The sequence below is a fragment of the Microcebus murinus genome, chromosome 4, assembly GCF_040939455.1.
Source record: "Microcebus murinus isolate Inina chromosome 4, M.murinus_Inina_mat1.0, whole genome shotgun sequence".
NCBI lineage: Eukaryota > Metazoa > Chordata > Mammalia > Primates > Cheirogaleidae > Microcebus > Microcebus murinus.
In genome coordinates this window covers 72647932-72672945 of record NC_134107.1, presented here as the reverse complement: position 1 = coordinate 72672945, position 25014 = coordinate 72647932, and the positions used below count along the sequence as shown (strand labels likewise).

Here is a 25014-nt window from a genome sequence, read left to right as displayed (position 1 = left end):
ACTCTTTGTGGTAAGATTAAACGCTAATGCATCTATGTTAATTCAGGCCTCCGTTATTTTGTTTACTTAAAATGTAAGATAGGCCAGTCTCCATGGCTTACGCCTGTAATCCTAGCACCCTGGGAGGCTGAGACGGAAGGATCGTTTGAGCTTAGGAGTTTGATACCAGCCTGAGCAAGAGTGAGACTCTGTCTCTACTAAAAAATTAGAAATAAATTAGCTGGACAACTAAAAATATACAGAAAAAATTTAGCCAGGCACGATGGCGCATGCCTGTAGTCCCAGCTGCTTGGGAGGCTGAGGCAGGAGGATCGCCTGAGCCGAGGAGTTTGAGGTTGCTGTGAGCTAGGCTGACACCATGGCACTCTAGCCCAGGCAACAGAGCAAGACTCTGTCTCAAAAAAAAAAAAAAAAAAAAATAGTACATATATAAATAAAAGATAGATGTGTGGAAAAGAATATGGAGCACCTTTACATTTTATTTTAAATAGAGACATCATTGTTTTGTGACTGTAGCCAGAAATTTGAGTTTGAACCCTTGTTCTTTCATTCTGCTACACAGTAGCTATATAACCCTGGGAAAATTACTTGATTAACTTATCTGTAAAACGAGAACAGAAATAACTAGGTAAACTTCATTCTGAATGCTTTGAGCTCAAAATAGGTGGCACATGTGAAAACAGTTTCTCTAAGAACATAAGTAGCATTCAAACTTAACATACTTTCACATTGTTTTTAAAGTTTCTAAAAACATATGAATTACATTTTACAGCCCCCAGACACCTTGTTTGCAGGGTCAGCAAAGAGAATGGGAATGGACTTTCTGCTCTCAATGTGTAATGATTATTTTAAAAAGCAAACATTTGAACTAAATTTTATTTTGGTTTTTGTAAGAAGATTCTAAAATGACTGAAGTGATGGTGCTGAGAGTATTAACCTAATTTCTCTGAGAGCAAACAGGGCTGGGGGTGTGAGAATACATATAACAAACCTTGGACAGAATCCCATCAGGCAGCAAGACCAGTATTTTTCTAAATAGAGCTTCTTTCTCCTTACTCAGGACACTTGACCTGAGATGTGAGGCTGGAAGAGCCCTAGGAACTTCTGCTTACATTTGTCTCACCAGGAAGCTTTGACTTATGACCTAATTCTGGTATGTCCTCTCCAGTGAAGAAACCACCTTCATCTTCTGAGTTGCCAAGAGACACCAATAGCAGTATAATTCCTTCATTTCATATTATCATATGATATATACATATCAATAATATAAATATTATATATAAATAAATGCAAAAATAAATAAACAATATAATTAACTAACCAACATTAATGATTTCATTGGCATTTTTTTTTTTATCCCTCCTGGGCTCAAGCGATCCTACTGCCTCAGCCTCCCGAGTTGCTGGGACTACAGGCATGTGCCACCACGCCCGGCTAATTTTTTTTCTATATATATTAGTTGGCCAATTAATTTCTTTCTATTTCTAGTAGAGACGGGGTCTCGTTTTTTGCTCAGGCTGGTTTTGAACTCATGACCTCGAGCAATCCACCTGCCTTGGCCTCCTAGAGTGCTAGGATTACAGGCGTGAGCCACCGCGCCCGGCCTTTATTGGCGTTTTTACCAAAACATGGTCATGGCTGAAGTGGTATTTTTACACTCACTTTACAAAGACTAAACTGAGGCTCAGAAGTTGGCCTTTTTGCTCTTTGTTTATACTACCTTCCTTCTTCAGTGTTCCAAAGCTCCTCACGATTTCATGAACCACAGCTGCTCCGCTCTGAGGGTCAATGCCACCAAACACCCATGAGTCTCGGTGGCCTCCAAGAATGACATATCTGTCTAAAAAGCATCATTGCAAGATTATTTGTCATTTCAGGTCAGTAATAGAGCAAATTACAAATGACTCAATAGCATCTAGACACAAAACACTGATGACTCAAAGAAAAATAGTAAGATTCCTGAAGACTTGTGCAAATATATTATTTGTAATTTTAATTTATGTTTTTTTAATCTGAAGAAAGCATGAATCTCATAAAGCAGACATATGTATTACTATAAGTATTATATGGACGTGATTAACAGTAAGATTCAATAATAGCTAGCTATATATTGTTCAGTACTCATTGGGAGGATATCAATATTCTTGATCGCTGCAAGAAATTACTAGCTGCTTGTAAGAAACATATGCAATTTAATGGTATCTGTTTTGATAAGATATATATAAGCAAGCAGTTCTTAAGGAATTGGAATATAATAAACTAAGACTATATGTGAAATGTATTAACTAGCAAGTCATCTGAAATCCTATGGAAATCACATGTCTAAATCTTTCATCATTGACTTTAATTGTGGAAAAAAAACTATGTAAAAGATTCATTCATTTAAGGTTACCTTAGTTTTCTAATAGTGCTATTTTTTTTTTTTTTTTTTTTTTTTTTTTTTTTTTTTTTTTTTGGTGCACCGTTCCTGGAAGTACTGCAATACCAGGTCGATGCGTGGAGTGGACGGAGCAAGCTCCTATTCCATCTCCCTGCTCCAAAAATCCATTTAATATATTGTCCTCGGATAGAGGACGTATCAGATATTAAACTGATAAGAACAGATACTACACTTGATCTTAGCCAAAAGGCCGAGAAGCGATTAGTGCTATTTTTTATATCCATGTTTATAGTTACCATGAAGATATTTGCTTATGCAAAATACATGGTAAACAAATCCAGAAAACTCAGAGAAAACACCTCAGAATTCACTCTCCTTACCCTTCCTCCCTTGATCCTTTGAAAGCTGCACAGTTTGTCACTCACTGTGGTCATCCACCCAACTTATCCAAACATTCACTTTTCTTTACAGCATATATCACAATATGAAATTACCTCATATTTATCTAGTTTGTATTTAAGTAGGTTCCATTAGGGCAAAGAGTTGCTTTTTGCTGCTATTGTTGTTCACTTCATACTCCCAGAGTTGGGAGCAGTACCTGGCATATAACAGTTGCTCAATCAATATTGGTTGAGCAAATAATTCGTTTACCTGGTTCCACTGCTCCTCTGAGAGTACCGATCACATTATAAATTCTTGTCACTTCACTGTTGGAATGGATGTGCATCTTGACTTTTCTAATGCAAAGATAAAGGACACATCCATTAAAAAACCTGGTTAATAAATTAACACAGTAGGGGCTAAGGGCATTTTCCCCTCCCCTCTCTAAAGGTTCAAATTTGCTGAAATAAACTGACAATAGATTAACAGGAAAAAAGGCACATAAACTTATTAACATTCAAGTGCACACAGGAGCCAAACGATATGTGAGACTCAAAGAAGAGCCAGATGGCTGAAGCTTAAATAGCACCCTCTTCGTAGGGCATAAGTAGATGGGGGAGTGAAAGCAATTTTGAGGGGTAGTAAATGATTTTTTGGAGAGTTGAGGGCCCAAAGAGCCGACAATAGTTTGTAAATGATTCTCTTTGGAAATTTAATAGGCCTGAAGGACAGTTAATAGCTTGTGACAAAGTCTGTTCAGGTTTGGTGACATTCCTATCTTCCTTCCTGCCTCATAAGCTTAATCTTTTCCGGTTAATGAAATTTCAGGGAGGGAATCTTAGGCAACCATGTTCCTTCTGGAGGAACTTCAGAAAAGGGAAGTTCAGAAAGACAGTTCCACACTGCCCTAGGAGTGGAAGCAGGTCAGAAAGTCCTCGGTTCTGAGACTGCTTCTAAGGCCTTTCAATTTCCTTAAGTTCAAAAGTGTTCAGCATGCCAAAAAGCCATACGATGGGGTATCATTTCCTGAGCCTTAACAACTTTTGTATCTTCCATCATGTGTAAAAGATTTCTAATTGTACATAGGCAAAAATTACATTGGCTAATTTTACCAATATAAAAGTATTCGCCTCTTCAACTTGTGAGTTTCTTTCCCCCCCCCAGCTTGTACTAGATAGATTTTACTATTTCTACCAGCTTCTATAATTGTTTTTTTTAAAACTCCCCCTAAAAAGGGTTAAAATAAAAGTAGCCTCTTAACTGTGTAGAAAAGTTTCCAGTAAATCCAGGTCCAACATTGTAGGGCACTTTGAGACTTCCCTTCCAGCTGCTATCTGGTGGTGCTGAGCCACCCATTCTTCTGTGGGACATACAAAACAAATATTATTAGCTGAAGGAAAACCTTGAAGTAACAAGTTAAAAATTCCAGTGAATTCACTTCTTGAGTGAATCAATCATCTTCGGATCAATCATCTAGGAGAGAGTACTGGGAATCAACAGAGAGGTGACAGGAATGAAATGAAGAGAGAGATGGGACAACATAATCAGAGGTACTTAGGAAAGGTGCCCACATGGGGGGGAAGGGACAGAGGAGAAAACCATCCCAGATAGAGGACTCCACACTTCCCCTTAGGACATTGAAACCCGAGCTGCAGGAGGGCACCTGGGCCCTGAGGCTGGCGCCATTGTGGCTTCATAGCCCCATAGAGCTACATCTACCCAGGGGTTAGACCCCTAGCTATTACCTCCCCCTCACCCCTGCTGGGTGGAGAGGAAACCAGGAGTCCCGGCACGTGCACACATCCTGGGGGCAGGTGCCATGCACCCCCCCACCACTTCCACTGGGGGACCTGGGTGGAGCAGGAGAACCACAGACCCCAAGCTACTGCTGTGGCCTGGGTGACCTTGCTCAGCCACACTTTCCATGAGACATAGGTAGAGCACATGCCTGTAGTCCTCAGAACCCACCACCCACTGACAGGGTGGCTGGACCACCTTCGCTGCCAAGTGGGAGGCTCCAAGTGGGGCGAAAGCCAGTGTAACTGCTGTCTCTGAACTTAGGCAGACCACCCCCCATGGGCCCATGCCATCCCACACATGCAATGCATTCTGCACCCTCCCCATGTATGTGCCGCACCCCTAGGGCCCACCACATCCTACACAAATGCCCCATCCTGTTGCCAGCCCAACCATGTGCATGCATTTGCCACACAGCCCACCCTGCCACAATGACCCTGTGATAATCAGGGGAAAACAGGGAGATGCAGCAGAGCAGCAGTGAGTGTTAAAGGCTCACAATGCATCTGCCTCTCTCTTGCCCTGTAAAGCTTCCAGTGTAGGACTTAAGCATGCCATCCAGGGACCCATCCTTATCTTCACCAACCAACAAAAGTCCAGCAGAGGAGAAAAGGTGTACCATATCTGCTATCTGTTTTGCGCTGAGAGAAAGGGCCCCAGATGAGAAAGAATCAGCATAAAAACTATGGCAACATAAAAAACAAAACAGGTTATCTTGACACCACCAAAGGATCACAGTAGCTCTCTATTAATGAACTCCAAGAAAAAGGAAATTCTTGAAATGGCAGATATGGAATTTGATTATGGATGGCAAGTAAGATGAAGGTATAAAACCAACTCAAGGAAACAAAAAAAACAATTTAAGACATGAATGAAAAATTCACTAAAGAGACAGGTAACACAAGAAAAGATATAACAGAACTTAAAGAAATGAAAGAGTCATATAGCAGAAAGTTTTAACAGACTAAACCAAGCAGAAGGAAGAATTTCAGAGCCCAAATAGCCATAGCAATCATAAGCAAAAAGAACAAATCTGGAGGTATCATAGCACAATTTATAATTGACTTCAAATTATACTACAAGGCTACAGCAACCAAAACAGCATGGTACTAGTATAAAGGTAGACAAATAGACAAATGGAATAGAATAGAGAACCTAGAAATAAAACCATATTGATATGACCAACTGATCTTTGACAAAGCCTACAAAATCATTCACTGGGGTTAGGACACCCTATTCAATACATGGTGTTGGGAAAATTGGATAGCCATGTGCAGAAGAATGAAACTGGATCCTTATCTCTCACCATATACAGAAATTAACTCAAGATGGATTAATGCCTGAATGTGAGACTTGAAACCATAAAAATTCTAGAAGAAAATGTAGGAAAAACTCTTCTAGACATTGACCTAGGCAAAGAATTTATGAGTAAGACCCAAAGAGCAAACATGAGCAAACATAGCAATAACAATAATACATAAATGGGACTTTATTAAGCTAAAAGGTTTCTGCACAGCAAAGGAAAAAAAAAATCAACAGAGTAAACAGCCAATCTTACAGAATGAGAGAAAATATTCTCAAACTTTACATCTGACAAAGAATCTACAAAGAAATCAAACAAACCAGCAAGAAAAAAAAAAAAATAATAACCCCATCAAAAAGTGGGGAAAAGACATGGACACATTTTTCTCAAAAGAAGATAGACAAATGGCCAAGAAACATATGAAACATCACTAATCATCAGGAAATGCAAATTAAAAAATACACCTACCATTCAATCCAGCAATCCCACTACTGGGTATCTACCCAAAGGAAAAGAAGTCATGATATCAAAAAGACATGTGCACTCAAATATTTATCACTGCACAATTCACAATTCCAAAGATAGACAACCAACCTAAGTGCCTATCAACTGATGAGTGGATAAAGAAAAGGTGGTGTGTGTAATATATATTGTGATATATCTATATCATCAAGTACTACTCAATCATAAAAAGGAATGAGATAATGTCTTTTGCAGCAACTTGTATAGTACTAGAGACTTCCTAAGTAAAGTATCTCAGGAATGGAAAACAAATACCACATGGTCTCACTTATAAGCAGGATCCAAATGAGGGATACATGGTCATAAAGAGCAGTAATGAACATTAAAACTAAGAAGGGGAGAGCACAGGAGGGGAGTAAGGAATAAAAATCTACCTATTAGTTACAATGTGCTCCATTCTGATGACACTATGCTGAAAGCCTTGACTTCAGCATGATACAATTCACTCATGCAGCAAAAAACACTTGTAGGCCGGGCGCGGTGGCTCACGCCTGTAATCCTAGCACTCTGGGAGACTGAGGCAGGTGGATTGCTTAAGCTCAGGAGTTCGTTATCAGCCTGAGCAAGATCAAGACCCCATCTCTACTAAAAATGGAAAGAAATTACTTGGACAGCTAAAAATATATAGAAAAAATTAGCTGGGCATGGTGGCATAATGCCTGTAGTCCCAGCGCTACTCAGGAGGCTGAGGCAGAAGGATTGCTTGACCCCAGGAGTTTGAGTTAGCTATGAGCTCAGCTGATGCCATGGCACTCTAGCCCAGGCAACAAAGTGAGACTCTGTCTCAAAAAAAACCCAAAAAACACTTGTACCCTCTAAATTTTTTTAAATTAAAAAACATATATATAAACTCAAAATAAAATACAAAAGTCAATCAATATAACATTCCATATTAACAAGTGAAAGAAGAAAAAAACACATGATCATATTAATTGATACAATAATAAATCAAACAGCCCCCCCCCCAAAATTGGGAGAATTCCACACCAATTCATGATAAAAACTCGCAGAAAACTGGAATGTTAAAAGAAAATACAAAATGAGCCCAATATTTCGTGATGTTAGAATGTAAGCATGTGTTTACAAATGTGTGGGAAGAAATGTTCTTTCATATATTGCTGGTAGGATGTAAAACGATTTACTCTAAGTAAATATGCTGTTGTGATAGGGCCCAGCAATTGCACTCCAGAAAAATGAACACTTACACTGACACAGAAATCTGTACATAATTATCTGTAGCACCTTCATTCATAGGAACCACAAACTGGGAACAACCCAAGTACCCTTCAATGGATGGTAAAGGGGGTACAATGATGTGCCAGAATTTTCCTATTTATCATGAAACCTCTATCAAGCTGTGACCTTCTGTACTAAATTGTGAGCCATTTGAGAACATAGACTAAATATAATTCATACTTTTGCCACAGTACTGAAATGTAAAAGTCATTCCATCAATAAATGTTCCTTAAACGAATGGACTATGGGAAGCCATTAAAGGTCTCCTGAGCAGAGGCGTAATAATGAGAAAATGTAATGACTGATAGAGGTACCTACTAAATGCTTGTGTTGTTGAGTAGAGAATGAGTAGTGTTTGTCAAAGCCGTCTTTTGCACTAGACACGAGTTTGGGTCCCAGCTCTATTGCTTACTGTCTGAACTTTGGTTTTCCTTTTTGTAAAATGAGTATCACAATATTAACTCATATAGTCGTTTTACGGGATAAGTGAGAAAATACATGTAAAATGTTTAGCACATTTGTCTTACATAGCCGTAGGCTAGTAAAAAAAAAACCAGGAAAATGAAAATACATATTTTAAGTAAAAAAATTAAAAAAATAAAAAAGACAAAGAAGTTTAAAAAAAAAAAGCGTTTAGCACAATAGTGACTGCTGGTGCCTAATTAGCACTTCATGCATGATAGATGCTATTAATATTACTGTTGTTGCTATCATTATCATCCTAAGAGTTTCTCTAGAAGAAAAATAAAAACCACACAGTCACACTCCCTTTAGTATAAGTGTAAAGAAAAATAGGAAAGAACACGCATGGTGTCTCCTTTTTCTTCCACCCAAGTCAACATGTAGTTTTATTTTACTCTAACTCACATATCATCAACTTTTTATTTATTTAAGTTCTCAGCATTCTTGGGCCATTATATGACATTATATTTCTCCTCCTCTTCTCATATATTCATTAATAAACTTTCATTTCATGATATATCCAATTTGTTAAACACCATCTTTTCTAATTAACACAAAATGTTAAACTGCTAATCACTTGTGGGGATCTGAGAAATGACTATCATGAACTGGCACACTTCCAAGTTAAATATGCAGGAGGGAATAAACTTTTACAGTGAAGTTCATAAATAAATCATATGCTCTTTTTAAAAATATTTAAAGCACAATTCTAATTATGTAGAATGTTTCATTATGCCTTGAAAAGTATGAATGAAGAAATAGGAAGTATCCTAAAATAGGACATTTATTATGGTGTCTTTAATACAAAATACACTTGTCTATGGAAGTTATGTTATTAATGGTGACTACTTTTACAGAATGGCTTACAGAAGCTGACAAAATAATTTGAGATAAACTGCATTTGTAAGTTTTCAATCAAGTAATTCTACTACACAGTGAGGACAAGCTGATACTGACCTACTTCACCAGAGCATTCAAATAGTAGACATGTTTAAATAAATCTTATATTCAATTCTATTAATATATGATTTCACACATTCTTTTTCTAATTACAAAGATAACAGATTCATTTTTAAACCTTTATGTAACTGAGATGATAATATTATATATATTGTTGTGAAATTTGCTTTTTTCCACTTAATAGTATATCACAAGCATATTTTCATATCACTAAATATTCTTGTACAACTTACATTTTAATGGCTTCCTGCACCATTATAGCCAGTAATATATGTGACTCTTTATCAATTGCTGGAGATTTGTGTTGTTTATAGTTTTCTACTATTATAAGCACTGCTACAATCACTTTCATCTTTTAAATGTCATGAATATTCAGACTTTATTTATAAATATTAATATTTTCAGGTGAATGCATAGTCCACGGTATCCTCAAAAGTTGTGCCTGATCTTGAATCTTAACTGATGTGGTAAAGCTAAGAGCCCAAAAGGAAAAAAAAAAAGGACCAGGCTACTTTCCTAATGTATCCTTTTTTTTTTTAATTTTTTTTCTACAATTTTTTTTCCTTTTATTCTTTTTCTTCCCACATGTTTCTGAGCAGAATGTATCTTTAAATCAAACAGATCTCTCCAACTCTCAGGCTCTCAGCCTTGTTATATCTGTAAAAATGAGAGCCTTGCACTAGGTCATAAAATGCTTTCTCATAGATACTGGAATAAAATGATTAAGAATGCCTTGAACTCAAAGAAGAGGGACTATCTAGCCGGACACTTTGGTTTCTAGCAGCTTCACTTCCAGAAAAGCCACTATTCTCTCCCCTCCTAAAGAATCACGGAGGAGAGACATGCAGTTGGGAGAAATAGCACAGGAAAGGGGAAAGTGTTCCAAAGCCAGGGTAAACGGTAACAAAGCTGGAGAAGTTTCAACGAGGAAAACAAAGGGGTAAGAGGAAGACAGATACAAATAAAATGGAAGTTGCCTTCACAGTGTGTTATTCTGGGTCCTCCAAGAACACAATAAGAAATATAGACAAGTCAGAGGTTTATTAGGGGAAAGGACTGTTAAGGGAAATAATGAGGGAGCGAGGGAAGGCTGAGAAAGACTGTAATGTAGGTCTGATACTGAGTAAAGGAGAACGGGAGGAAGAAAAGAAAGAAGGAGCATTAGTGGCAGCATCTATTTCAGCAAGGCTAACAGAGAGCTTTGGGGCCCAAGCCTCACATCAGAGGAGTTCTGTGCCTTCCAGGAATGGGCCTGTCTTAGCACCCCTGCCACACTCAGTCACTGTCAGGGAACAGCTATGGGAAGCATGGCGTGGGCACAAACAAGGTGATGGGTTCCAAAGCACAGTGGGTGGAATGATTGGTCAATTATGCTTTCTGCAGTTAGAGATCTGAAACACTCATTTTCATAGCTGTCAAACACTAGATACCCATATAGATAGTAAATTCCATGATAGAACCATTATTCTATACGATAGTGATAAAATTTCATGCTTCACCATCTCAGAGAATTTCAGTACCAAATAATGGAGATAAGAGCATAATATTTGTAAACATCAATAATAAGAATTACTCACACCATCCATTTGTTTCTTACAAACTTACTCTAGGAGTTTCTGTGCATCATAGTATCCAATTGGATGAACAGGAATACTTGGAAGACCAACAGCCTCTATAAGTCCATGCCTATAAGCATATTCTAGAAAAAAAAAAATAATTGAACATAACTTCCAACAAAAACTTAGGACCTTTGAAATGGCTCTCTATAAATCATATTGAACACATTCTCATTTCACATTAAGTATTGTTGTTATGATTTTTTTAAATATTGGCAATTCCAAATGTTAGCAAGAATGTGGAACAAATTTTAAAACTCTCATTCATTGCTTGAGAGTCTAAAATTATATAGTCGCTTAGGATAATTCTTTAGAAAAGTAATGTTAAACAGAAATATACACTATGGCACAGCGATTCCACTCTTAGGCATTTACTCAAGAAAGATGAAAACATATGCCCATAGAAAGACCTGTACAAAATTGTTTATAGCAGCCACATTTATATGAGCCAAATATTAGACACATTTAGGTTTCTGACAACAGAATGAAAATATTTAATACAACTATTTAATATAGTCCCACAATGAAATACTACTCAACAACTAAAAAGAACAAACTACTTACTATGCACACACAGTAAGATAAAAAAATCTCAAATCACTACACTGAGTGAAATAAACAAGGCACAAAGAAAATACCTACTTTCTGACTCTACTTTTATGAAGTTCAAAACCAGGCAAACTAATATATAGTGATTGCTTCTGTAGGGTACAGTGAAAATATACCAGAAAGGGGCACAAAAAAGTTTTCTGGAGTGATGGGGGATGCCATTACATATTATTCTGGGGGACATAAATGTATGCAATTTTCAAACTGTATTGAACCAAACTCTTAAGGTCTATGCATTTTATTGTATCTAAAATCTACCTCAAAATAAGAACACATATTCCATAATTTCTTCAGATTCAAGTAAAATTAGAGCTGTGTTTTCAATTTTTTCCTCCAAGTTTTTAAATTATCTAGTAAGAAACTTAGGTAATTGCAAAAGCTTATTCTTTTTATAAGTAAAATGACATAATGATCTGCTATATGGGATTTGTTTTTAAATTCTCCAGAGTAATCACAAAAAGGGGCATGATGAATACATAAAACATGATTGACAAAGTGTTGATAACTATTTCCACTTTTGTATGTTAGAACTGTGTATGGCCATATTACTTTTAACATACGCAATCTCATCTGTATATGTTAGAATATATGCCACATATAAAAAGTGAAATTAAAAGGAATAAAAAAACAAATAGGGCACAAAAGGAAATTTGATAAATGTTATTCCCATAGAAATAAAATGATTTTCTTCTCTAAAAATACTATCATTCAAATTTGAACATAATCAACAAAAATATTCCAGTTAATCTCATTTCATTTTCACAATTTTGGCTTTGTATAACTAAAAGAACTTCGGAGAAGCTGCATTTTTTTAAAACTTGGAAATAAAAAGGTGGAGTAAATGAGGTTGGGTAGATTCATACAATTTTATTATAAGGTAAATATATTGTTAAAAAAAAGAAAACAATTTATGACAATATTCTATGCTCTGAGAAGATTTACAAAGCCAAAAAATATATAATGTTTAGAGGAGTCTACAATTTAATAAAAAAACAGATGAGGAATAAATATGTAAAAGTCACATATACTTTGGCAAAGAATTTTATTTAGGTGTGTTCTGCACTGCAGTCTTGTAACTATCTAAAAAAAAGAATTTTATTTAAGTCATACAAATTTACTTGGTTTTAAACTACACATAGTAAATGATCGCAGATTTTTGTAAGCATCATCAGATAGCTGAGTATGTTCAAAACAAAGAGCTCCCTTTGCTAATGTTTCACAGCAAAAGACAAGTATGTAGGCTCTGGGAGCCACACTGCCTAAATTTGAATCCCAGCTCTTCACTTCTTCACTTGGTGGAGTGATTATCTTGGACAGATTGCTTATTTTTCCTAGTCTCACTTTCCTCCCTCTCAAATAGAGATGATTACACTACCTAGCTTATAGGGCTATTAATGCAAGTAAAGCACTGGAATTTAGAAAACGCTCCTTGAAAGTTATCGCCATTAATTTTATATAGCAAAAAAGCAACATGCATTATCTGGGCTCTATATTCCAAATGTGAAATTTAATGAGTTTATAGAACTTTTGTTCTCCTGTCCTTTATCCACAACTGGGAAACCCCCCCCCCAAAAAACGGTGAAAACCATACATTTCAGGGGAATTTACTTGACAGCAAAACCTGATCTGATCTGAACTCATTTGACAGCAAATGATTTGAGTAAATATGAGTCTATTCACATTCCTGTTGACCCCCACTTAGGGTGAGTGTGCATACATTCTGCTGCACAAATATTTATATGCCTGTTTCTTATATTCTGTCCCAGTCCCCATGTGAGTGTTATGTCATATATGGTATATGTACCATATTACTTGTTAAATATCTGAAAAAGTCTGAAGTGCAAAGCCCATCAAACCTAAGCTTCCAAATAAGGGATAAAGGAGCTGAGCTGAGCTGATAATCTTGAGAGCTTAAAATTTTTAAATTTTTAAATGCCAAGAGAATAAGAAAAAGACATATACAATCCATTGTGCCAAAGGAAATTCTTTAATGAAATCACTTAAAAATGTCACATTTGTGGTGATGACAGAGGTCTGACCACTCACCGTTTGCTGGGTAGCCTGGTGTGAGAGGATCTCCTGCACCATTAAGATTTAGGACATTTCCACGCTGGACACCACCTCCAGGAAGATTCCAACCATTTGGATAGGGTTCCACCCCAGGGGCAACGTAGTCAGCAGGGTCTGAGTACAAAATGACTCCTTTGGCCCCCGCCAGCTGGGCATTTTTAACCTGGAAAACACAGTGCCTTTCTTTAAGTTTGCTGTTCCCGATTTGGTAACATCAATTTTCAAAATTACACTTAAACGAGTAGTAGAACTTTATCTTCAACCCTTTGTTGTTAGGCTTACAACAAAGGGCATCTCATAGAGAACTGACTTTTGCTTTTTCCTAATAGCTCTAAAAATGGATCAGGCCTAAGAGCAGCAGATTTGGAAAATTTTCATGGTAGTGGTAGCAAGTGCTTGCTGTCTCCTTCCACTAGTCTAGAAGCACAATAAGCAAGTAGACTCCATAGGCCAGATTCTTATTTGTTCTATGGCTGAAAGGGAATATTTTTGAAATTTCATTTCCCACAAAAGAAAATGAATATATTAACAAATCAAGTGATAGTAGTAATTTTAAAATCTTCAGGCTGGGCATGGTGGCTCATGCCTGTAATCCTAGCACTCTGGGAGGCCGAGTTGGTAGGATCACATGATGTCAAGAGTTCAATACCAGCCTCGGAAAGAACGAAACCCCATCTCTACTAAAAATTGAAAAATTAACCAGGTATAATGGTGTACACCTGCAGTCCCAGCTACTAGGAAGGCTGAGTCTGGAGGATTGCTTGAGCCCAGGAGTTTGAGGTTGCTGTGAGCTAGGCTGACTCCACTACTCTCTAGCCTGGGCAAAGGAGTGAGAGTCTGTCTCAAAAAAAAAAAAAAATCTTCTGTGTAAGTCGATTTCTCTCCTTACCTATAGTAACAATTCATATTTAAATTTAATTTAGTAAATATTTTTGGAGCTGATATTTAAAACAAAGATATTAAAAGTTAATAAACCTAGTGCATGCTTATTTGTAGGCCACAGACTTAACGTAAGTACAGAAAAATCTGTTCTGTTCACCCTGACCATCTACAGGCCAAATCTTGATGATCCAATTTAACCTCTGCCTATAAACTAGTAAATGTGTTGTCCCTGTAAGGTGGGCATGAACATAAGGGGATCATGGTATTCAGATGGTTTTAAGGAGATGGTTCTACACATGTAAGATCCACTATACTATTTTATATTAGGTAAAAGAAAAAACAGATGATTTTTACCTTATTTCCTCTGAAAACTTTTCCATATCTGGCAATCACAATTTTCCCAGAGCAATTGATTTTCATGTCCCGTTCCAGTTTAAAGAAGTCTTCAGTTCGTGCATAGTTAACATACACTAGATCACCCTGTTGAGATCAGGAATGATTTAGTACAAGGTACAATACAAGGAGGTTTCTCTGCATGGGAACTGTTTGACATCTTTGAAAGAGAAGAGAGGCAAGAGCACATAAGAAAGAAAAGCATGAGCCTCAAAGAAGAGATTCAATAAAGAAATGAATTTAAATTGAGAGAGCAATTGCATGGGTTACACACATATGATTTATATGAATTTTATCTGTATCTGACCCCTAGATAGTGGCTATAAAGCTATAGAAGAACTCTTCCCACCCACAAAATGCATAAAATATGCACATTGCTGCATGTAATTTGAAGGGGTGCAGGCATCTTAGGCTAAGAAGTCCTTGATGAGAACTTTACTCCCTTTAGAGTACATTCACAAATAGTAGCTTAATGAGTCTCCATAAATATGGAGGTAAGGAAAAATGGACAGGTAATATCATTGTTTTATGGGCCTGGTTTTAATCATTATTAGTATGATTATGTGCAAGTCTTATAACATCTCCAAGTTCCAATACTCTCATTTGTGAAATGATCTGTCAGATTAGATCAGTCATCTTCCAAAATTTTTTGCTCACCTCGTCCCTAAATTAATTTTGAAAAGCAGTGTATTCCCTCATATATTTTACATTGACATCTAAAATTCTTTTACCATACCATTAAGTAATTGCAAAGAAAGCAATTTCTAGTATTTTAGAAGCAATTCTACATAACTTTTTATATATATCTAAAGGAATTTAAATACTATATTTACTATTCAACATCACCTATTTAAAAAAAAATACATGAACACACTCTTCTCCACCATCTGAATTTTATCATTCCTTTTACTTCTTGAACTTGTTCCTTCCCCCACAGCATTTTACTCTAAAGGAAGACATATATCTGTGCTGGACACAGTGATGTGCTACCCAGGACATTCAATGCAGGACTTCTTGCTCCAGGTACAGGGAAAACTCTCTGCAGAAAATTTTCAGCTGCCTGCCCCTTCAGGAATTGCCTTAGCTGCAGATATCCACCTTGCTCCAGGTCATGCCCATTCATAAGGTGCCACGCATTCAATCAATGATCTATGTGAGAGTAGCAAGACCTGGACATTTCAGTCTAACTTAGAAACAATTCATAAGTACTACTCCTGAGCTCTCCATAGGGTTGGCCAAGGCTGTCCTTGAGCTGGCATTGCAGTGCGACTTTTCCGTCTGCCCTATCCAGCTACCCACCACCATAGATGTTTATCCCAAGAAAACACTCCTTAATTATCATTTAGCATGCTAAATTCCATTTCAGATTTTATTACCTAAAATTTAGGTATGCTTGAACATCTTTTATTATTCACTGTCAGATTTCCTTGAAGTATATGTATATAAGTCAATTTTTTTTTAATTTCAAAAATTTAGGGGGTTACAAGTGTTTTTTGTTACATGGGTAAATTGTGTTATGCTGAAGTCAGGGCTTTCAGTGTACCTGTCGCCAGAATAGTATACATTGTACCCAATAGGTAAATTTTCATTCCTTATCCTCCTTCCTCTCTCCCCACCTCTTAGTTTCTAATGTCCATTACTGCTCTTTATGACCATATATATCTTTCGTTTAGCTCCCAATTGTAAGTGAGCACATGTGGTATCTGTTTTTCAATTCCTGAGATACATCACTTAGGATAATGGTCACCTGTTCCATTCAGATTGCTGCAAAAGACATTTAATTTCTTTTTATGACTGCATAGTACTCCATGATATAAATATACCACATTTTCCTTAGCCACTTATCAGTTGATGAGCACTGAGGTTGATTCCATATCTTTGTAATTGTGAATTGTGCTGTAATAAACTTTCAGGTACAGGTGTCTTTTTAATAAAATGATCTCTTTTCCTTTGGGTAGATTCCCAGTAGTAGGATTCCAAGATCAAGTGGTAGGTCTACATTTGGTTCTTTGAAGAATCTCTATACTTTCCATAGTGGTTGTACAATTTACATTCCCACCAATAGTTATAAGCCTTCCATTATTTTAACTGAAACTACACCAGTATCTATTGTTTTTGACTTTTTAATAATGGCCATTCTCACAGGGCTAAGGTAATATCTCACTTTGCTTTTAACTGATAATCTGGAAATAGATTTCCTTAAAATCATCTCATGCCTGCCCTTGGAAAGTTTTCACACACCCCAGTTTGAATCCCATGTCTACGGTGATTTCCAATATACTATAATTTTATTTTTGTTATTATTTTCCTTTTTGACTACATTTGTTATAGCATGTACACAACAAATTTACATGAGATATTATGATTCTAGAATTCATTTGACAAATTATTAATATTTGGAGACATATTATGCATCAGCAGTGTTCTAGATAATACAATCAATTCCTGCCCTTTCAGGAACTTGCATTACAAATGCTACTAGATTTACAATGGGGTCATGTCCCAATAAACCCACCATAAGTTAAAAATATCACATGTCAAAAGTGCATTTTTGACTTATGATATTTTTAATTTATAATGGGTTTATCTAGATGTAATCCCATTGTAAGTCCAGAAGCACACTAAATGAGTATGGCTCTCACCATCATAAAGTCAAAAAACCTTAAGTTGAACCATCTTAAGTTGGGGACTGCTTGAAATATGGATGGGAAAAACATAATAAGATAGTAAATACTAAATTGAATAACTAAAAAAGTTATATAGAACATTAAAAGATAAAACGTACTATAGAAAAATTTTACAAATTTTAAATAGAGTAGGCAAACAATGAACTAGTGCTTGAGTGGATGCAATTTTAAACAAAATGAGGGCAGTCTGATTGCTTCAGTAAAATGGTTACTTTCAGCTCTTGTATTTCTTCCTAATACCAGTGCAATATTAATTAGTGTACTGTTAATGATATCACGATGTCTGATTTATAATTGTTAGCCCTCTCGGGAGCACACTCTTATTCTATTTAATTGTGGCTACAAAGTCATTAACCAATTTGATTTCAGCAAAATAATTTTTTTAGTATAAATATTCTACTTGAAATTTATCCTTAATTAATATCACTGACTTTGAATGTCTCTAAATGGTGGCTATCTTTAATACATAAGCAATCTTCACAAAACAAATTATAATGGAGAAGGAACTGAAAAATACATTAGTTTTAAAATGATAGTAAACTTCGAAAATGAAAACAAGTGTAATAGATATGCTTCCTCAGCACTTCTCAAATGCAAGTTGTCACTGTTAGGTAGAAAAAAGCTTTGTTTTCAGACAAAGACCTTCTTGTATAATTTACACTGTACCATTGTTCTATGACTGTGAATAAATACAATCTTGCACTATTGGCATGGAATTTTCCCTGTTTCCTTCAAGCTTCCATCGTCCTGCCCTTGTTAACAGAGACAGAATTGGGAGGCAAAACCAGTGGTTTTCAAAGCATGGTCCATGAACCCTCAGAAGCAAGGTCACCTGGGACCTTGTTAGAAACACAAACTTGAGGTTCCACCCTAGACCTACTGAAACTCAGAGGGTGGGAACCAAACTCTGTTTTGCAAGCCCTCCAGGCTATTGTGATAGACGCTAAAATTCGAGAACCAGTAAATTAGATCATATTTTATGGACATTGTCAAATGCTAATTTTATTTTATTTTTTAATTTTTTATGAGACAGAGTCTCGGTTTGTTGCCCAGGCTAGAGTGAGTGCCCTGGCGTCAGCCTAGCTCACAGCACCCTCAAACTCCTGGGCTCAAGCAATCCTCATGCCTCAGCCTCCCACGTAGCTGGGACTACAGGCATGTGCCACCATGCCGGCTAATTTATTCTATATATTTTAGTTGGCCAATTAATTTATTTCTATATATAGTAGACACTCTGTCTTGCTCTTGCTCAAGCTGGTTTCTAATCCCTGATCTCGAGCAATCCGCCCGCCTCGGCCTCCCAAAGTGCTAGGATTACAGGCGTGAGCCATAGCGCCTGGCCAAAATGCTAATTTTAAATAGCCTAAAGCAGAACTTCAATATTCCACAGGACTCAGATGCAGACTCAAAGATTATTGACAGTGAACCACCTTAAACACACGTATAGACATACATAATTCAAAAAGAATTCTCACTCCACTGGCTGAGCTACAGATGATCCAGTGAGGCAGAACAGCCTGCAGAAACATCTGATATTTGAACATACACCACAGTCCCATACAGAATCACATGTTCCGGCTGGGCGCTGTGGCTCACGCCTGTAATCCTAGCTCTTGGGAGGCCGAGGCGGGCGGATTGCTCAAGGTCAGGAGTTCAAAACCAGCCTGAGCAAGAGCGAGACCCTGTCTCTACTATAAATAGAAAGAAATTAATTGGCCAACTGATATATATACATAAAAAAAAAAAAAAGAATCACATGTTCCTTCTATCCTGCCATTGATCTGGAAGAATTTAAGTCTTTTGAAAGAAGTAAGAGATAATAATTTTTATTGGCTTTTTCTTACGAATAGAATAATGTCAAAGTCCAAATATCATCTGAGATATTTTAATTGTTTATGCAGTAAACCTAAATACTAATCTGAATGTAATTTTCTCCTGATAACATTTTGTTTTCTCATCAAGAAACATAACCTGTTTCTTTCTTTTCTTTTCTTTTTGAGACAGAGTTTCACTCTGTTTCCCGGGCTAGAGTGCCATGGTGTCAGCCTAGCTCAAAGCAACCTCAAACTCCTGAGCTCAAGCGATCCTCCTGTTCAGCCTCCCAAGTAGCTGGGACTACAGGCATGTGCCACCATGCCTGGATAATTTATATATATATATTTTTTAGTTGGCCAATTAATTTCTTTCTATTTTTAGTAGAGACAGGATTTCGCTCTTGCTCAGGCTGGTGTTGAACTCCTGACCTTGAGTGATCCTCCCGCCTTGACCTTCCAGAATGCTAGCAATACAGGCGTGAGCCACCTCGACCGGACTAACCTATTTCTTTATACATAATCTTTTCACTGCCCAATATATTTTCCAGTATTCAACTAGTTCACATTTGTTTAACTTTAAGATTTGCAATATGTATTTTATATTTATAACAATTTTAAATTAAACTTCTGCATTACATTTTCCACTATCATATGTATTTAGCTCCAATCTGGTAATATTAATACTATTTAAAAATAAAGATTTATTAGTTAATATTTTTGTATTTTATTGCTATATAGTTATATAACTGTAAATAATGAGGAAGGAGAGTTAACAAAGGCTATTCAAAGTGCAAAAATGTAAAGAGAATAATTTGACAATATTAAAATTAAGGGTTTCTTTTAAATAAAAGGAAACATAGATAAACAAAGAGATGAAAAATTAGGAGACAATATTTGTAAAATCTAAAACCAGTACAAGATAAATAATTAAAATGTTTAAGAAACCCCTAAAAGTTAGTAAGAAAAAGGTCAGAAATTCCACAGGAAAAGAAAAAGTAAAGTAAAATCATTTCACAAAATGGAAAACTAGAATAGCTAATAAATCAGTATATAGAGAGACGAGCAAACTCATTTGTTATCAGAAAAATGTGATTTAAAACAAATTAAAACAACATTGAGACAGGCAAAAATTATCAAGTTACATAATTTCAAGTACTGATGAAAACATGAGAAAAGAGGAACACTCACATACTGTCAGTGGGAATATAAACCACTACAGCCTGAACTCTGTGAAATTACACATTTCCTACAACCCAGCAATCCCATGCTTGGTTTATCATTCACAGAGAAACACTGACAGGCCTGTACAGAGGCATATGAGAGCATATTCACTCTGACACTGTGATAATAGGGATTTAGAGGCAAACTATCTGTTCACCACTAAGAGTATGGGTAAGTTACTTATGGTGTGCACATAAGATGAAATAATATGCAACAGTGAAAACTAATGAACCACCCTGACATAAAGCAATATAGATAGACTTTTAAAAGATTGAAAGATTGAAAATAGTAAGAAATCAAGTAAGACTTAAAGTATAATACTATTTATGTAAATTTAAAATACATCAAACACAAAAAAAGCCATGCATTTTCAAGAACACATACACAACTAAGAGCTTAAATACATTAAAGTGACTATACTAGGGGATGGGAAATGGAGAAGAGGAAGAGTAACAAGAATTAAGCATGAGAAAGAGAGTAAAAATAAGATAAGATAAACGAGAGACCTCATGTGGACCCATGATGCTAGTGTGCCTTAACCCGAGGAGCAGTGTTGAGCAACTTCAATATAACTGAGATCTAAAATACACTGTCTCTTCATTTCCAGCTGCTATATCCCTTATTCCTATTTCATGTCAATTATAAAATAATTATAATGATTGTAAGCATTCTTATTATGTGCCAATTTTAGGGAAAATTTTTCTAATATTATAGCATTAAACATAACATTAACTGTTCATTTGACATAAATTTAATACATCCAATGGAAAATATTCTAAGTTTGTGAGATTTTTAAAAGATCAGTTAACAAATTATTCAACCACACCTGTGTTGACAAAAAAAATAAAAAATAAAAAATAAAAAAAAAAAAATATCATGATGGAGACTCAGACTTTTGGGGGGAGGGGGGGAAATGGGCATTTATTGAAACCTTAAAATCTGTACCCCCATAATATGCCAAAATAAAAAAAAATTAAAAAAAAAAAGATCAGTTAACAAATTAGATACACTTGAAAAACCATTAAAATAATATATTTTTCACCTTAATATTAATACAAATGTGGCATTACCTGATATTAAATCATCTTTACACTCTTGCAACAATCCTGATTAGTGGAGACAGATTTCAAAATATCAATTCAATTCTAAAGGCAAAGATTTTACCTAGGATGTTCCTAATGATAGCTAAGCTCTTACTTCCCTATTGTGTCCAACATATCCAACTGTCAACTAGCAACTTCTTGTGAATATGCCCTAGGCACCTCAAAGTCAGCACATTCAAAATTGAATCTACTTACTGTGAAATAGTGTATTTAGGAGAGACAACTTTTTATAAGATTTTAATAAATTATAATCAGCTTTTTCAAATTTAGCTTTCTCACTGATATGCTTTTTTTTTTTTTTTTTTTTTTTTTTTAGATAGAGTCTCACTCCGTTGCCCGGGCTAGAGTGCCGTGGCGTCAGCCTAGCTCACAGCAACCTCAAGCTCCTGGGCTCAAGCGATCCTCCTGCCTCAGCCTCCCAAGTAGCTGGGACTACAGGCATGCACCACCATACCCCGACTAATTTTTTCTATATACTTTTAGTTAGTGAATTAATTTCTTTCTATTTTTAGTAGAGACGGGTCTCGCTCTTGCTCAGGGTGGTTTCGAACTCCTGACCTTGAGCCATCCTCCCGCCTCAGCTACCCAGAGTGCTAGGATTATAGATGTGAGCCACCACGCCCGCCACTGCTATGCTTTGATTGTATCTTTTCTGGAATTCAAGTGTTGAAACTTTAACCAATGTGATGGGATTAAGAGGTGAAGCCTTTAAGGGGTGATTAGGCCATGAAGGTTGCTCTCTCATGAATGAGATGAAGATCCTTATAAGAGAAGCTTCACGCAGCAGCCACATGGTCTGCTTGCCCTTCTGCCTTCTGCCATGTGAGGACACAGCATTCCTCCCCTGCAGAGGATGCAGCAGCAAGGCACCACCTTGGAAGCAGAGAGCAGCTCCTACCAGACAACCAAACCTGCCAGCACCTTGACCTTCAACTTCCCAGCCAACAGAAAACAATTTTCTGTTCTTTATACATTACCCAGTCTTTTGCATTTTTTTATAAAAGCACAAACGGGTCTAAGATAGTCACCAAAAAGCTAAGCTCTGTGCAGGAGTCTGGGGATTGATTGTAAAATTTCAGATAGTGCTCATGCACAGTTTGTTGAGTAAACCACATAAAATTTTCTAGAACAGACATCCAAGCTCTTCATTTGGAAATGGCAATAATACTTTTATGCAAACTCTTTGAAAATTAATAAGTGTTATGCAACTATAGTAAAGGACACAGGATATTCATACAATGGAAATTACTCCATAATAAAATGTAACAAGCTACTGATAAATAGTAAAATGTGTGAATCTTATAGACTCTATGCTTAGCGAAAGAAGCTGGACAAAATATATTACATATCATACAATCACATTTATATGAATTTCTAGAACAGGCAAAACTAATCTATAGTGGCAAAAAAAAAAGTCAGAAGAATGATTGCCTCATAGGTATGTAGAGATGATTAAGAAGGGGCATAAGGGAACTTTCTGAAGTGATGGTAATATTCTATAAATTGATGGAGTTTGTATTACACAGGTATATGCATTTGGCAAAAACTAATAAATGTGTATTTGGTATTGGTGCATCTCATTGTAGTAAATTTTATCTTAAAAACATCATAAATAAAATATAATATTCCTTTTTCTTACTAAGGAGTTCTAGTTTCTTAAATATGGAAAAAAAGTGAAATGGGATTACATCAAAAATCTATTACCCCTGAATTATTGCCTGAATACAAGAGGGGAAGGAGGGTTTCTATTTTTCATTTTTATTTTATTGTATTATGTTTTTTACCTCTGGCATTCCTTGTGGAGAGAAAGCACTGAAAGGTGGTACAACATCCAAAACATCTTCATATCCTGGAGGAGGTGGTTCAAATAATGATGTGTTGAAAATCTAAAGAAACAAGATATAATCAAAAGTATATACAATCAAAAGTAAATCAGTTAAAGTTTGATCAGTACAATCAAACAAGGAAAAATGCATATTATCTTTCATATAAGTAGAGGGTTAATCAATTCCTCAGCATTTTGATAATACACATCAGATACTCAGCACTGTGCTAGAAGTTGTAAGAAATTCATGACATGAATATTAGTCCTCAAAATGGTAAAATCTATTTAAGGGGACAAAGCTAAACAAATAAAAACAAACAATAACAAAAAATAACTAAGTACTATAGAAAGTTTCTGAATAACTGAAAGAAAAGTTCAGAAAAGGTAATAAGATAATCTTTCAAAGAGAAAAAGTAGAACTGTATCCTAATGGAAGAAAGAGGTAGAAATAGATTTTTTGAAAGTGGCATATGACCCAGGCTGGTGTAAATAAAAGCCTAAACATAGAGTTGTTTCACAGAAGATTAGAAGTAAATTAACTTCATGAGGTTCTTGAGTGGGCCTGTAAGGACCAACTTTTGATTGAGAAAAATTTCAATCGCCAAATAAAAGGTAACATTTCATAGAAATCTTAGTCACTTATAATAGTGCTAAGATAATTACTTAGGAATAAATTAAATATTACATTCACTTCAATAAAAATTTACATCTTTGGGAAATTCATATCTGACAGTATCTAGATACACTGAGCAACACACACACACGTAAAAAAAAGTAAAACACTGAACCATATGTATGTGTATATGCATATATATGTATAACTATATATATATGCACTATAGATAAATATACACTTAAAAAGATATATACACACTTAAAAAGATATATATATATGTGTGTGCATATATATATATATTTTTTTTTAAGAGTATAATTGAATTGGAAAAAAATAGTGAAAAATATTCAGAAGCCAAAAAAAAGTGAAAGCAGAAAACCTGAGAGGTAGTACTAAAGCCTACTTTGCCTTGTTTGGCTCTATCAAAGCGTGGGACCCCATGAAAAGACACAGGAGTTAAGAGAGTCTAAAGCAGGTCTAAATAATGGAGTCTAATAGAAGATCCCTGCATAAAGCTGATCTAAACAAAACAATATCCTTTAATGTTAAGGATAAATGTGAAATAAACTTATTCTGTGGAAGGTGATAGCTTAGGGTAAAGGAGGAACAAAAGGGCTACTGAAAATTAATAGTCCTATAATCCATTCTCTTCCTAGGTGGTATGCCCCAAGTTAAATAATTTATTTCAAAGTAGCACCAAGTTTGTGGTGCCCCCCCATGGCCCGACAGAAATGATCAGGAGAAATCAGCTTTACACTTAGGCCTTAAAGAATTCCCATTCCCACAAAGTTATAAAAGCTAAAGAACTCAGAGCCACAAAATTGCTAAGCATACACAAAGTACTATTGAAAAGAGCCAATAGGAAAAAAAAAAAGAGTAAAATTATACCTGCAATGACTACATCTTTTGTATTTATCATATACCATATTGAATCCAAATTTAATTGAAAAATTAAAAATAATGTGAGTAAAAAATATTTAGACAAAATTACAGAAAATTAATTGATTTATGAGATAGATCTAAAGAAATAATTCAGAATGCAACACAGAATTACAGAAATGACAAATATTAAAGAAATATTAACAGACCTAAGAAACAAAATGAGTTTAAGGATATATATATTAACAAAGTTCTAAA

The 25014-nt window shown here is 35.8% G+C and overlaps 1 protein-coding gene and 1 non-coding gene across 2 annotated transcripts in view; both read right to left on the bottom strand.

Moving 5' to 3' along the window:
* Positions 1–25014, bottom strand: part of FOLH1 (folate hydrolase 1) — a 64210-nt gene that overhangs the window by 25536 nt on the left and 13660 nt on the right. Inside the window, exons 4-10 of the mRNA XM_076002416.1 lie at positions 23221–23322; positions 14573–14698; positions 13313–13499; positions 10647–10740; positions 4023–4121; positions 3032–3117; positions 1721–1840 (exon numbers count right to left, since the gene is read on the bottom strand). Of these exons, the coding sequence (XP_075858531.1) occupies positions 1721–1840; positions 3032–3117; positions 4023–4121; positions 10647–10740; positions 13313–13499; positions 14573–14698; positions 23221–23322 (814 nt within the window). The remainder of the gene's footprint in view (positions 1–1720; positions 1841–3031; positions 3118–4022; positions 4122–10646; positions 10741–13312; positions 13500–14572; positions 14699–23220; positions 23323–25014) is intronic.
* On the bottom strand, positions 2452–2642 carry LOC142870680 (U2 spliceosomal RNA). The gene has a single exon (XR_012919041.1). It is a non-coding gene; the product is annotated as a U2 spliceosomal RNA (small nuclear RNA).